Here is a 15,643-nt window from a genome sequence, read left to right as displayed (position 1 = left end):
TAGTCGATTGTTATTTTGATAGGACCACATGTGGTGGTGTGCTAGAGGAGTACCTACATTTCCCAGCCATCTCTGTGCTCATATATTACAAAATCATACTGAGTAGAATCTAATTTTGTTTGCCATGCAATGTTGTAGAGCTATCATATGTCTCCTGTCATTTATTTTTCAGCCACCTGCTATCTGCTACTTTTACAGTGCACTAGTTCTGCACACACTTCACCCATACTCTCACTATTGTGTTTTTATGCAAGGGTATTTCAGACTCTGCCTTGACAGAAGCAGAAAAGAAAAGAGAGAAATCGCTCATGCTTGCTTCGCAGGCAGGCAAGACACGTGTCTGTGCTTTAAAGGTTGGACGTTCAACAGATGGAGATGGTAAACGTAGCTCTGGAGTTGATGATCTCGCTCGCCATGAACCACCATCCCAGGTGCTTGCTTTAACTTCGCGGTGTCATATGTGGTTGCATATGGTGTCTAGCTTGTATTCGAAAGGCCGAAGTCGGTCTTTATTAAGATAAGGAAAGATATTTTTATATGAACGACCTCCCCACATGATTATCAAGAAACAGCAAGGCTAGATGAAGATAGGGAACATAGCTCTGTAGTTGATTACCGCATTTCCCCTACACCAGCATCGCAGGTGCTTGCTCTAACTTGGGAGCGTGATATGTGGTTGCATGGGGCATAGGGTGTCTACATTGTAATTCTTCCAATCTGGTTAAATTGCATGTGCTATTTTGCTTAGTTTATACATTATACCTATTATTGTGACATGCCTTCCTATTTTTAGTACATAGTACATCTGTCTATTAAGCATGCCCTTACATAAAACTATTGTTTTTTTGTATCCCGCATCAATCAATATGATGAGACACCTTTAGTATATGCAGTGCGATATTAGTTGCATCTTTCATATGATTTATAGCATGCGCTGCTTCTAATTCGTTGAAATACCATTTATGATGGGACGCTTTTAACTTGGCAGAGTCATATTGGTTGCATCTTTCACGTGGTGTCTAGCTTGCATTGCTTCTTATTTGTTGAAATGGCTTCTGCTTAGTTATCACAAACAGTTGTGGATATGCCATGCCTTCCTGTTTTTCGTACATATTCCATCCTGGTATCATGTGTTTGCCTTACATCAAAGTAGTGATTGTCAGTATCATGCACGAATGAGTTCTGAAGAGTGAATTTTATTGCTTTTTCTTGTCAGTTTTACTTGACAATTCAAAACCAATAAAGCGGAAGGAAAATAGCAAGCCAGCGGATAAAGGTGCTCCTTTCAAACGGAGGGCCTCTACAGATTCTACTCCTCCACCCCCCCCCCCCCCCAAGATGATTTGCAAGACAACACATGCATAGACACTCAACGTAGCTGTGTTGATGATGAGCACGTCTCCCCTAGTGCACCATCATAGGTGCCCCCTCTAACTTGGCATTGTTATATGTGGTTGCATGTTATGTATGATGTCTAGCTTGTATTGCTTCTAATTTTGTTGAATTCCATCTGCTTACTTTACACATTATACTTGTGAATAAGACACATGTTCCTGTTTCTAGAAACATACAATATCTGTCTATCACACCATGTTCTTACATCAAAGTACTAATGTTGTGTAACCTGCAACAACCACTTATCATAAGACACATTTGACTTGGGAGTGTGATATAGGTTACATCTCGCATTCTTTTCTAGCTTGTACTACTTCTAATTTGTTGAAATTGCACTTATGATGAGACAATTTTAACTTCGTAGAGTGATATTCATTGCATCTTTCATACGGTGTCTAGCTTTCATTGCTTCTAATTTGTTGAAATGCCTTCTGCTTACACATCATAGCTATGGATATGCAATGCTGTCCTTTTTTCTTACACATTCAATCGTCCTATCATGCGATCGCCTTACATTAAAGTAGTGCTCATCAGCATTATGCATCAATGAGTTCTGAAAAGCGAATTTTTATTCATTTTCTTGTGGGTTTGACTTGACAAGGCAATACAACTAAGAACGAGGAAGGAAAAAATAAGGCAAGGACTGATGGCGGTCTTCCGGCGAAACCGGCATCCCAGGTGCTTTCTCTAGTTTGGCAGCGTGATATTGTCTTGCATGTTGCATACGGTGTCTAGTTTGCATTGCTTCTTATTTGTTGAAATGGCTTCTGCTTAGTTTACACAAACAGTTGTGAATATGCCATTCCGTCCTGTTTTTCATACATATTCCATCCTGGTATCATGTGTTTGCCTTACATCTCGCATTCTTTTCTAGCTTGTACTACTTCTCATTTGTTGAAATGGCACTTATGACGAGACAGTTTTAACTTGGTAGAGTGATATTCGTTGCATCTTTCATATGGTGTCTAGCTTTCATTGCTTCTAATTTGTTGAAATGTCTTCTGCTTAGTTTACACATCATAAGCTGTGAATATGCAATTGTGTGAATATGCAATGGCACTAATGACAAGAGACCTTTAACTTGGTAGTGTGATGTTGTTTGCATCTTGCATATGATTTATTTCTTGTACTGCTTCACATTTTTTTAAATGCCAGTTATGACGAGACACTTTTAACTTGGCAGAGCGATATTTGTAGCGTCTTTCATATGGTGTCTACCTTCCATTGCATTGCTTCTAATTTAGTGAAATGTCTTCTGTTTAGTTTACACATCATAGTTCTGATTATCTCATGACGTCCTATTTTTCGTACATATTACATCCTCCTATCATGTGGTTGTCTAACATCAAAATTCAGTTTGTCTATATCACGCATCAATTTGTTCTGAAAAACAAAATTGTTATTCCTTTTTCTTGTTAGCTTGACTTAACATGGCACAGAGAAAGAGGAAGGAACACAGAATAACAGGGGATGGTATTAGTACTAAGGACACACGGAAACGGAAGCGGAAGAATCCTACAGATTCTACTGGTACTGATGGTGCAATAGAAGGTTAAAGTCTAGCAGAAAATTGTACAAACGGGGTATCCCGTGCTACAAGAGCTGCAGAACAAGCCAAACAGAAACCAATAGCTGCCACCAAACAAGCAGAGACAGCCCTAGTTGTTGCAACACCTTCCATAGTACCACCAGCTGCACGAGTTACTCGTTCGGCAACCCAGCTAGCAGCACGTTCCCAAGCTCCCTTGCCACCTGACACTACTTCCGAAGCACTCTTGACACAAGACGAGTTGGCAAGATCAGATAAACTTTGTGAGCTTCAACAGCAAGAAGGTAGTTGTTGCAGTCAAGTTACAGTTGCATGCTTCTTTATATGTAGTCTCACAGTTTGATGTACACTAACACTTCCTATGTTCGCTGTTGGACTAGCACCTAGGAGCAAGAGGAAACAAACATCAGGGATAATGCTCGATAGGTTAACTAAATCTAGAGGAGGAAGAATGGAGATTTGTTTTGAGGCAGGTTTAAAAAGGCCACATGATGCTACATAGTCAGCCAAGTTAGTATCAGAGGCAGCGGTTGCGGTTAGGTGTCATGTACATATCCTCCCAACATGGATTCACTACAGGATTGGCAAAGACGAAACCCAGTTCAACACCTTCCTCGACCATTTATCTGTAAGTATGGTTATGTATGGAAACTAGTAATATCGTGTTCCTCTGTCCCATGCTTTCTAGGTTGTTGATAATGAGACTACCATAATTTTCAACAGATGAGGTTCAAGTTGGATAGCAAAGATGATGCAACCAGACAAGCTTGCACCCATGTTTTCAAGTCTGCTTTGCGACAGTATTGGTATAACTTGAGGAAAACTCACTTTGAAGGCAAGGCTAACAGTGAACTTGCCCAAACATCTCCAGTGGAAAATATATCGGATGAAGACTGGAGAGGCCTCGTTAAACACTGGTCTGATCCAAAGTATCAGGTACGTTATATGTATGCGATTAGATCACATGTTGAACTCCTATTTACGCAAGTGCCTCAGAAATCTATCTTCTTGTAGGTGAACTGTTCAAAGAACAAGGCCAACCGTACGAAAGTGAAATTCCAACAAATGACAGGATCTCGTAGCTATATTGCACACTGCGAGGCTCTTGTAATTAGCTGTTGTTTCAATCTTTTTGTTGTACCATATTATCAGATCTATATTGAATTGTTCCAAATGCAGAGGAAAGCCCACAAGGACCAAAAAGTACCTGAACTAAATGTTGTGGAAATCTTCAAGGACTGTCACACCAACAAGACAAAGGGCATGACTACACCAGTCAAAGACGCTGTTGTAAGTCCTTAATCGTCATGCCTTTTAACTACTACTTACTCTCACTTGTGCATTGAACTGCATGGTTTGCAGCCAATGTCTATTACTCTTTTCAATTTTATACACAATTGTCTTAGCGTATCATTGCACCTTATAAGGTTTAAAAGAGAGGATTGATGTTCCTTTGATCTTGATCTATAATCTAGTTCCGTGCTGGACTTGCCCACACAACGTTACAATTGTTTGTTTGTTTGTTCTCAGTTGTTTTGTGATATGAATGATGTCATACTATGCTTACCGTATTATAAACTTTATCTCTTTATTCTTAGCTGTCAATACAATGTGAAGAAATAGAAAATACATTAGCCATGGTGCATGGTCATATGTATGGAACCTGGTTTTATTATGTACTTTGCAGTAAAATACAACTAATATTTTACATGGGTTCACCAGAATAAGTTCTGTATATAGACCAAAGCTATTTTGTTTGGTTTTGTTGCCTCCTTAATATCTTCTATTCTGGTACTACTAATGTAAGAATGCAACTTTTCAGCAAGCTATGGAAAAAATGGTAGAACTGCCACCTTCTCAAGGTGACGAGGCAACTATAACCGCAATGTCACCTCTTGCTGCAGTGGGTCAGTACCTGTCCACTAACAGTGACAAAAGCACATTCCTGCGTAATATTGGGTTGGTTGTTAAGGCAATCTCGTCCAAACTGCCTCATGATCAAGGTATGCAAGCTCAAAACAATGTTATATCTGTGCTCCAGACACAGGCCCATTCCCTAACAGAGACCCTTCGTGAAACAAGGACAGCCATTGTTCGATGTCGTCAAGATATGCATGGTTTTGAAACCAGACTATCAGACATTTGCTATATTGTTCAGGACCCTAGGAGAAATGAAGGCGAAGGTTATGGTGCTCCGTCGGACAATACAACATGAAAACATAACAGTCAGGTCAAATGAAGTGAGCTTCTTAACTTCTGGTGGTGCATTTATCTGCCAGACTGTTAACTTTTATGCCAACCTTCCTTTTGTTTTATGGTTGTAATTTGTTTTGTTGCGATACAAAATTTGTTCTTAACATGCACCCACCGGTTGAAGAAAATAGCAAGCCAATTTTGTATAGTGTAGGGTGTTCCCTATATTTGCACTAGTGGCGAACTTTGATGCCCACTGGAAGTAATCTGTGCAATCGCCTTAATAGCCTAGCGTTAGTTTCGGGCTTATTTTTTTCCTAGTCTTCTTTTTCCCTGGTTTGCTAGTGGCCGCAACAACCATGGGTCGTATACGGACCGTGGTAACCTTGACCCTGCTACAGGTTGTAGGATCCAAGGGCCTCCTATGGGCCGTTGGATAAATGGGCCTCCAACGGGCAGTAGAATCGGTGGGCCTCGGGCCGTCGGATAAATGGGTCCACATGGGCCGTAAACGGGCATAACTGGTATCAGGCCAGCATGGTAACCGGCCGTTAATAGGCCGGAAGACAGCAAATGCTTAATTCTGTCACATGAATGACGGGTTGTTAATGGGCCAGAATACAGGACGGGCTAGAAATGGTGCAATGGGTTAACAGGCCAGAAACGGGCCGATTCTAGGCACGGGCCGGAAGTAATCGAGGGCCGGAAAGGAGCACAAGAACGTATGGGCCGTCAGTATGCCGAAAGCTAACACGGGCTGGAAACGGCCCATGTGAATCATGGGTCATTAATGGGTAGAAAGAAATTTACTGTACATTATGGGCTAGAGTCACCGTGGGCCACTAAAGGGCCTAAAGATAAGAAAGGCCTCATATGGGCCAAAAGACGTCGTGGGCAATACATGGCCGAAAGTGAAACGTGATGGTGTTATATTCGACGGCCCACATGACGCTGTTGGGCTGATTTCGGGAAGGCCCTAATGGGCCCTGAGTTACTGGGCCATAAAATGGGCTATTTGCAAACAGACCATTAACAGGCTTTTCATGGCCGACCCGCTAACTTTTGACCAAGTCAAACAGGCCGGCCTTTGTAAGCTAAATGGGCCAGTGGTGGGTTGTCGCACGTGTCGACATATCATAGGCGTCTATCTGACCCAATGACGAGCTGCCACATGTTTCCTTCGGCCAATGAGAATTTTACATGTGGAAAATCGCCATTGGTCTGGGCTGTTAACGGGTTATCGGATCCAAAACCGGACCCGATAGCTTAACGATGACCCGTTACGGTGGATGCCACGTGTCGGTTACCCTTGACAAAAGCACTTCCATGATGCGTCATTTATCGTCATGGAAGTGAACACTTCCATGATGATAATTTTTGTATTGTCATGGAACACTTCTACCACAGCACATGTATGACTATCGATTCTTTCATAAAATCGTCATGGATGTACATACATGGAAAAAAAGATGATCTACTGTGACAAACACGTATCATTATGGAAGTGTATTTTTTTGTAGTGGGTGTTGTCAAGACCTACCTCAAAGTAGATCTTCAGAAAGCCTACGACAATATGATTTTTCCATAACACTAATTCTTTAGTCCTCAGTGTGTGTTTTCAAATTACGCACAAGATTGACTCATTTTCTTTCATGCATTGCACTAGAGAGACGAACAAAGTGGCACACTGCTTAGCTAGGAATTCGTATGACTCAATTTCTGTAATTTCTTTGGAGGGTTCCAAATTTTCTCGTAAGAGCATCTAAAGTTGGGCGCCCTATATCCATCTCATATGCCCGGGCAGGCCTTTCGGTCACTGACCGATCACAAAATACCGAACCAACCGGAACTCTCAAACGGGCCTCAAACGCCCGGGCTGACCGGCACCCCTCATATCCGTCCCAAATGTAGGGTGGATATGAGGCGGCCCGGGCGCGTCCGGGCGCGTCCGCCTGACAAGCCCGGCCCACCATCGACCCCATGGATGTCCCACAAAAAAACCCATCAAGCTCATCGCTCTGAAACCCTAGCTCACTCACTCTTCTCTCTCGCTTTGTCCTCTCCTCTCCACGCACCAATTCCGATTGAATCCGGCGCAATGTCAAGCACCGGCAGCCGCTCCAACGATGAGCTGGATCCAGAGTATGAACTTGCCCTCCGCATCGCCTTTGAGTGGTCCAAGGTGGAGACCGGGAGCAGCTCAGGATCTGCAGCCTCGCCGCATCTGCAGCTTCCCTGTCGCCGCAGCTCGGACACCGGTGCTGGCCCCTCCCTACCAGGGGAAGCTTCGACAGGCGGCCTGCGCAATCCGTGCCTCCCCTACACCATCCCCTGGCCCCGCCGGCTGCTGCTCCCCCTCATGGGCAGTGGTGGGTGCTTGTGCCCGCCCCGCGGGCCAGACGCGCATGCTGGAGTCGGAGGCGCGCGCCGCCCGTTGCGAGAGGTAGCGGGCAAGGGAGAGGGACGTTGCGGAGAGCTCTGTCCGCCGCCACCGAGGGGTAACAACGGAGCCCGATGAGGACGCACGGCTCCTCGCGTGGTTCTACCGCCGGTCGCTTACGACGGCGGAGACGGAGGTTCGGCGGCTCCGCCGGAAGAACGTGAAGGCTCTACGGCTTGCCATCAAGCAGTCCGAGCGGGACGCGAAGGAGAAGGTGACGGAGGTGGCTCGACTGGCCAAGCTCAGGCGCCAGCAAGACCGGGCCTTCCAGCACCTCAAGGGCTTCATCATCGTCTCCCCCTCCTCGTCTGACGACGACGGCTCCGATTCTGGCAAATCGGATGATCCTTCACCAGCCGCCGACGGCTACAGCTACGCTGGCGACCAGAAGGGGCAAGGGCTGGCCCGAAAGTGGTGAAGTTCAATTTACTTTCAAGTTTTAGATGTAGTATAAGTTGTCTGTTGTTTATGTGAACTTTGGTGGACCTATGAATAACCGTTCGTGATTTTCTGGTGAACTATTGTGCTATCCTATGTCTGATTCTATGTCCGGTCAGCTGATCTACGTAATTTTATTGACGTTGCATGATTTAGTATGGATATAGGGGTTCGGATATGAGATACACGGATGTGGACGACGCGATTTGGGAGGTGCCTGGTCAGTGCCTGCGAACGCGCCCGAGCGCGTCCGCGAGCGTTTGAGTGGTTGGATTTGCCAAGTCCGACTATGAATGCTCTAACTGGAACTTTTTCGGGATGTAACTTGTTTTTTGTTCAAATAAAGTGTGCCACAAGTTAAGAAAAGAAAGGGTTACAGGGTAAGTAAAAAATGAAGGGTCCCGATACGTGTGGGCGTTAAGGGGTCTGGCCACACGTTTTTGGTGATATCTAAAGAACCAGTCCACACGTCTGCGTGTGGGCAAAACAAGTAATGCCCATACGTTCGGTCTTTTGCCTCGCGGTCCCTCCCACACGCCTACGTGTGGGCAAAATAGATAACGCCCACACGCCCGTACTCACGACCCCGCACGCTCCGCGTGACAGTCACCACGCGTCCCCGCAATTGTCATGGTCCGGACCCTCTTCCATGTTCGTTTAACTGCAGTTGCCATGTTGCTGAACCTTGCGATGGTTGCTCAACTGCAGTTGCCATCTCAGGTCAAGTGCCAGATGCCATTTTTGGACAACTGCAGCTGTTGCCATGTATGGTCTGGTCTACTACAGTTGCCATGATTTGAAAACTTTAGGAGTTGCCACCTACTAACACTAGGCATTTGCCATGTAGCACTATAAAAAAGGCATGGCAAAAAAACATGTTCGGGTAAAGCGAGAGTTGCCATCTGCTTACAAGCACGCTAGGGCAGTTGTCATGTACCCTGCAAAACACATGGCAACTTGGGTACAGAGAGAGTTGCCATCTGCTTACAAGCACGCTAGGGCAATTGCCATGTACTCTGAAAAAACACATGGCAACTGACTGCTTTGGGTGTGGGAGAGGAGACGGGCGTGTGTGCGAACTGATAAAGGCCCACACACCAGCCCCTCTGCGTGCGTGAAAACTGACGTTTTTGGCGAACTGCTAAACGCCCATACACCAGCCCCTCCGCGTGGTGAAACAGACGTGTGGGCGATCGATGAATGCTCACACACCAGCCCAGTCCTACGTGTCATAAAAAATCTGACAAAACATGCCAAAATTCATACAAACACAAATAAACGTTGATCTATGCGTATGGTCGAGATGCAAATCGTGTGAGCCTTAGTATTTTCGAAAATGAAACCGCGGGAGGATTGTGGTATGCCGCTGGTCTGGTACAGAAAGCGAAGGGCAGGAGATCAGGGCCCTAGCGGCTAGCGGTGAGCTGTGATGCAACCTAAAAAGATGGTATTTTGGCTTAGAGCCCCTGCCTTTCCTCTAAATTATGATTAAGGTGTTAGTAGACACCGCCCACCAGGCTATAGGCTTTATGGTCACGATCACAGGTCACATGCACATACATTTAGCAAGGACACCTTTGATGTTGTCGTATACGGTATGCAGAATCGCGATCGCAAGCCGGCCTAGAAAAATTGAGCTACGGTGATCACCTTTGACTATTCTCATTCAGTGTAGACAATCATCTTCTACATATATTTTTTTTGACAAGAATAGCAGGAGCTCTGCCTTTGCATTATAGAAAAGAAGTCATACAAGAACGGATCGACCATCGCGTGAAGGTCGCATCCCACATTACAGCATGGAGACTAGAAAGCAGAAAAGATTACAACCCTACGGTGTGAACCCCTCTAGTTGCCTCCCCAAAACACTTGATGTCATCCTTAATGAGCCCAGTTAGCGCAAGAATTGTCAGTTCCTTATGTTTGAAGACTCGCTGATTCCTCTCCTTCCAGAGATTTCACACAATGTAGGCAGCCACGGTCATGTCCTCCCTGCATTGCTCCCTCGACCCTCTGGCAGAGCACAACCTCTCCCACCACTCGCCCACGGTCCGCGCCTCATCGGCCACAACACACATGGCATTGTGAGATTGTCGGAACTGGAACCATATCTCCTTGGCAAAAGAGCAGTGCAGAGCAATATGATTCGCAGTTTTAGGTTCCTGATCACAGAGCTTGCAGAGATCATTATGTGGCCAGCCTCTTGCTTGCAATCGGTCAGCAGTCCAGTTTCTGTTCTGGAGCAAGAGCCATAAGAAGAACCTCACTTTCCCCTCCATCTTGCTCGTCCACACTCTGGCCAACCGTGGCCTCTCAATCCTAGAGAAAAAAAAAACAGGGGCGTAATCGGTCAGCCTCTTGCAGAGTACCGACATCTAAAAATATTACGGTTTTGACACTCTGGTACAGCTTTTGGCCCCGACTCCGCCAATGCATGCATCCAAGCTAAGCTTGCAGCAAAAGTTCGGCCGTAATCTATATTTATTTATTTTCTAGGTCCATGCATGGCTGAAATCTCAATCGCTGGGTGAGCAACTGGTTCGTTGTCGCATGGTGAAAAACACATTTCATCTCAAGATGAGTACAAAGAAGACACAAACCCTGGAGGGAATCCAGGCAAGTTCGTTCGACCCAGCCTTGAGAGAAACTATCAGATCCATAGATATTTGTCTTCGTTTACCAGGGGCACTATCATTTTTTTCATCGAAGAACAGGGGCGTTATCATTGCTAGCACCATCACGATCGACGTCTGTTTTCGTGTTTATTGGACGGCTTAACTTTGATCAAGTCCATAATAATTATATAAGCTAGACTGAGTGTCGAGGCAGGCCGCAGGCGTACATTACATATAGTCATATAGAGGCACGTGGGATTCTCCCATCCATCCACTGGTTGAATGAACGGCACATACATGGCTGTGCAAGTGCAAGCTAGCAATGCATTTATCGGACGGCCAGACGTACGGCTTAATTAGATGGATGGATCGATAATACGCCAAGACTGGATTGTTCAGGGGCCGTAGCATCATGTGCATGCATGTGCACCGTTTCCCGTTATTGAGTGCACCAACCACAACGGGCCAACCCGGCCGGCTCTCCGTTTCTTTCTCTCTCATGTTCCCGCCAAGAGAAAACCTGTGCATATGTAGCCATGTTACGTGCACACCTAGAGTGCCCCCCATGGCCTCATGGTCCCCTTCCCATCCACCTCACGGCTCGTCCATTACAGGATAAAAGAGGCCAGCTATCATGCCACGCCCACCGCCCGGCACGCACGTGCAAACACGTTCTCAGACGGTTATGCTGATGAGCGCTTTGCTTTTCGCGGTCTAATTTGACGCCTAGAGGGTTGCAGCTGGCTGGCTGGCGTGACTACGTACGGTTTTCGATGGTAGTACACAAACCTTGTCACGCAATCAATTTCTTGACCCTATGCTGTCTTGCATTGCGTGGGTGGTGACAATTTGCATAGACGTACGGTGAAGTGGTGCACCTACTAGATAATTTGTATGCTGTGACACATAATGATACTGTTATGTTTTGTATTCCCTTCGTGTGCCTCGTGAAACCAATTCTGTAGATAAGTATTTTTCAACTACCATACGTGTGCAACACCGGTATAGACAGATATGGTGAACTTTATCAAGATGACAAGATTTAAGAGCTTGGTGTTAGAACTACTTTTGGACCATGTTCGAATTTTGATGTTAACTTCCAAGACATGGAAGATTAATCTTATTATCTTATTTTGTAATTGGTCATGGTGCTTCCGACTTCCCGTCAAACTATTTTCAATCATTTTCACCTAAATCCCATATGCTGCCCATATTTAATTAAAGCATTTCCACCAAAATGTGGTCCAAACTCCTACTCCAAATTGGAATGGTTAGCATCAAATACTCTGGCGATGAACGTGACATGTGAGTGCAGTGTTTTTCCATTCTGATGTCACAATCGTCGTGCATATGAGGCTAGAGCGACCCAATATACATCAGGAGACATGCAGTTCGGTTGTTGCTTTCTTCTTGCCGTAAATTTTTACAACATTAGTTCTCCACCGCCACTATGTACCACCGATGTTATCTCGTTGATGTTTCATGAAACACTACTTCACATTTCAAGCCATCCATGTGAGCCCAAAATCAGCACTCGGGAACCTCCCGCCCTGTGACCAACAACGAAACTTCATGAGTAAGGAGAAAGTACTCGCGAGAAAGTGCATGAGGTTGTGTATAATGAAATAGGTTGATGATGAAGATGGCTTGATGTCGTTAGATGGTAAGACCACACATGCACGCGCGCGCACACACACACACACATGTTGAATGTCACACTTTCTCTCTACAACAATCGTAGCTTTTTTTGTTCAGATATTTTTGGAAAATGGCAATTCAGAGGGGTTCCTGTTGCATACACTATTTAATCTGTAGGCTTCACATATCTAACAAATTATATGTAATAGCAAAATTATTCACTTGGTATTTTTGAGAATGTTGATATATTTCTATGGTTCAATGAATCCTATCTTTAATTATGTGAAATTTGAAACGGCATAACCTTACGTTGAGGTTTTGAATCATTTGTCCCTTATGGAAATGATTCTACAGATTAAGCCTTCAAGAAGCAATTTTGTAGATATCCTACCTAGACAATTGAAGCATGTTCTTGTTTCCTAGTGCATGTTATCTTGCCTTGCAACATTAATTCGATGAACAAGGTATGTGTGAGCACACCCTCATTGGAATTTAGTTGCGAAGTGCCCAATCCCAATTAAGATTGAAAAAGAATGTCTTAAGAAGTGCTCTATCTACTAAAGATATTATTCATCAAAGGCATATGATTACACAAGGGATATGCACCATCTGTGGAGTGGATGGTGAGAGCACTTTTCACATGATATGTTGATATCCTCGTGCTCAAGCTCCGTAGCAGGCAATGAGAGAGTACTTAGACATATGGGGTGAGGGCTTGTTGGTTTGTAGGAACATAGTGGATCCTTGACAAGTTTCGCAGACAAAACGTGTGGTGTTTTTTTATGCTTCTCTAATGGTGTGGCATGTGCATAATGAATTGACACTTCACAAGTTGATGCTGGGAATAGAAAGACCAAGGAGATATTTATGCAATTAGCTATCTCGACTTGCTACTACTTAGAAAGAAATACCAAATGATTGACTTAGCAAAGGGTAAGCAGGTTGTTCAGTGTTCCCACAAAGAATGTCGTAGTTTAATTGGGTCTACAACAGAATGCATGGTTCAGCAAACTAGTGACCTGTATGAAATGGGCTCGACCAACTTAAATGTGGAAAGATCGTTCATGGCATCAGATTGGTACAGTAGGATTGGCATGGTGTTATGGAATAGTTCAGGTGATATCATCTTTTTATCCTACAGATCGATGTGTTCCTATGCAAGTGCATTACATGTTGAATTTGAGGCTTGACATGAGCTAGGATGAAATTCTGCTAGGGTTGTATTAGTCGGGCATCCTGTTTTGGTGGACTCGATTGAGCAGAAGCGTTGGGAATATTTGGAGTAGAGATATGTGTTTTGTCCTGCCATGCCAACAACGTCCTTAATGAAGATCGAGAGATTAAATGTGCTAAAACTACAAGTTCTCGTAATAGGTAGTAGAATCGTGTTATGACTTCTCGTCACAGGTAGAACCATGGTTTGGTCCGGGTCTTGTCTCGCTGAACCCTTATAATAAAGGAAATCTTTTCTAAAAAGCAAAATCCATGAAATCTCTCTTAGAAAAGGTCATCCGGTCCTTGTGAATTTGTTATCCTTTTTTCTAACACGGGGACAAATTTGGATGCACACATGAGGGTGATAAAGTCACCATAAACGCCTTCATAGTCGGGGACGCTCTTCGCAGTAAATGAACATCACCAGAAAGACTAAATTAAATTCAAAAAAATGCAAAATACCAATATTAACTACAGGACTTTCCCTGATGGGCTAGTTCCATCACAAGGAACCAAACCGTTTAAACTACAGTCACTGCTCAATTTTTTTTAAACTACACTCACTTCGCATGAATTTGTCATCAGAAGGTTCTCGACACACGAGAGACAAAGCGAAGGGCAGAACGGGCAAAACAAAATCCACGCCCATAAATTCCCCGGGTCCTTGGGCGGTCAGAAAGCTGTCAGACACGTGTGCAGGACAAGACGTGGCGTCCACGCGCGGGCCCCCTTCCGCCGCGCTACGCGACGCGCCACAGCTCACGCTCACTTTTACGCGCAACCCCCTCGCTGAAACGTCCGCTCCCAAAACGCTCCCTCCCCCTCCCCTATTTATCCCGAGCCCAGCCTCAGCTCTCCCTCCCTCCCCATCAACGTCGTCACGTCGACCACAGGGCCACGCTACGCCTACACGTACCGCACGTAGCGTAGCTGCTAGAGAGCTAGCTAGCTAGCACATTTCATTGATTGTCCTGCTGATCCGTTCGGCATGGAGATCGCCAGGAGGAGGAGGTCGCTGTGCTCGAGCCGTCGCCGGCGGTCGGCGGCGGTGGGGCGGAAGGTGCGGGAGCTGCGGCGGCTGGTCCCCGGGGCGGCGGTTATGCCCACCGACCGGCTGCTCGTCCGCACGGCCGACTACATCGCGCAGCTCCGGGTCAGGGTGGAGCTCCTCAGGGCGCTCTCGGAGCTCTGCGAAGGGCATGGCCATGGCGACTCCCCTAGCTAGTTGGCAACCTCTGCTCTTGTGGTATGACGTATATATACGTGCATATATCGCACGTATAGACGGATGGTATATATTGAACGATTATGGGTTGATCAAGTAGCGTATAATTGAGTACCTAGGTGCGAATATACATACATCGTATGTGTTCTAGAAGTATACAGGGGTTTTGTTTTTCTGTCCAGTATTTCTTGTAATTTTCGCGGCCGATTCATATTCTTTTTGTATTCATGTACGTGTGATCGTCGATCAATCTTGCGGTGTTATGATAAAAATTCTGAAAAAAAAAGTTCTGTCGCACCTATACAATCCCCTTATCACCCCCCTTTGCGGCAAAGAAAGAATCAAAGAAATACATGGGTATGCGCAGTATGCATTGTTAACTGGAAATAGGAGTGTGTATCTTGTTTTTGATCGATTTTCACCACTCTCAGACCCTGTCCTGTATGCCTCATCTTTGATCTCAAAACAAATCAGACGGCTGATGAACAGTACTAGCTAGTACTTCAAAAATATTCAAGCACTGCCGTGTTCTTCATGGCGCCAAGCTCCTCGTGAGCCGATTCTTGCCTTGGTTGTTGCGCCATTGCTAGCTGTTCCATATGATGGCTATCCGTTTTTAGCTTGTAAAGCGCATACGTGTAATGGAGTGGCAAGCACAGTATCGGCATGCATGATGAGGTATGAGCTGGAAGTTGGCTGGATCCAACACGAGGTGACTAGTCTGCTTAAATTAGTTGGTCCTAGTTACTACTCCTAATAAGAAGGGCGTGCTGATGATTAAGCTTTGCGTCGACAGTGGTCAATGGATATCATTGTTAATTGAATGGAGACCATTGCTACTGTTTGGCTTGCTCCCTACAGATAATCTAACCAACAAAGACAAAAGCTTTGATGGAATATGATTTTTTTTTTAATGAAAGGATCGAACCGAGCCC

The 15,643-nt window shown here is 45.1% G+C and overlaps 1 protein-coding gene across 1 annotated transcript; it reads left to right on the top strand.

Moving 5' to 3' along the window:
* Window positions 1-14,336: 14,336 nt before the first annotated feature.
* Window positions 14,337-14,940, top strand: LOC109766206 (transcription factor bHLH150). The gene has a single exon (XM_020324981.4). It carries the CDS (start codon window positions 14,472-14,474, stop codon window positions 14,706-14,708), a length of 237 nt encoding a protein of 78 aa, XP_020180570.1. The 5' UTR covers window positions 14,337-14,471; the 3' UTR covers window positions 14,709-14,940.
* The last annotated feature ends 703 nt before the right edge of the window (window positions 14,941-15,643 follow it).

This window comes from Aegilops tauschii, chromosome 5 (genome assembly GCF_002575655.3).
Source record: "Aegilops tauschii subsp. strangulata cultivar AL8/78 chromosome 5, Aet v6.0, whole genome shotgun sequence".
Taxonomy (NCBI): Eukaryota; Viridiplantae; Streptophyta; class Magnoliopsida; order Poales; family Poaceae; genus Aegilops; species Aegilops tauschii.
The sequence above is the reverse complement of the archived record's forward strand: the minus strand, read 5'-3'. Positions and strand labels throughout refer to the sequence as shown.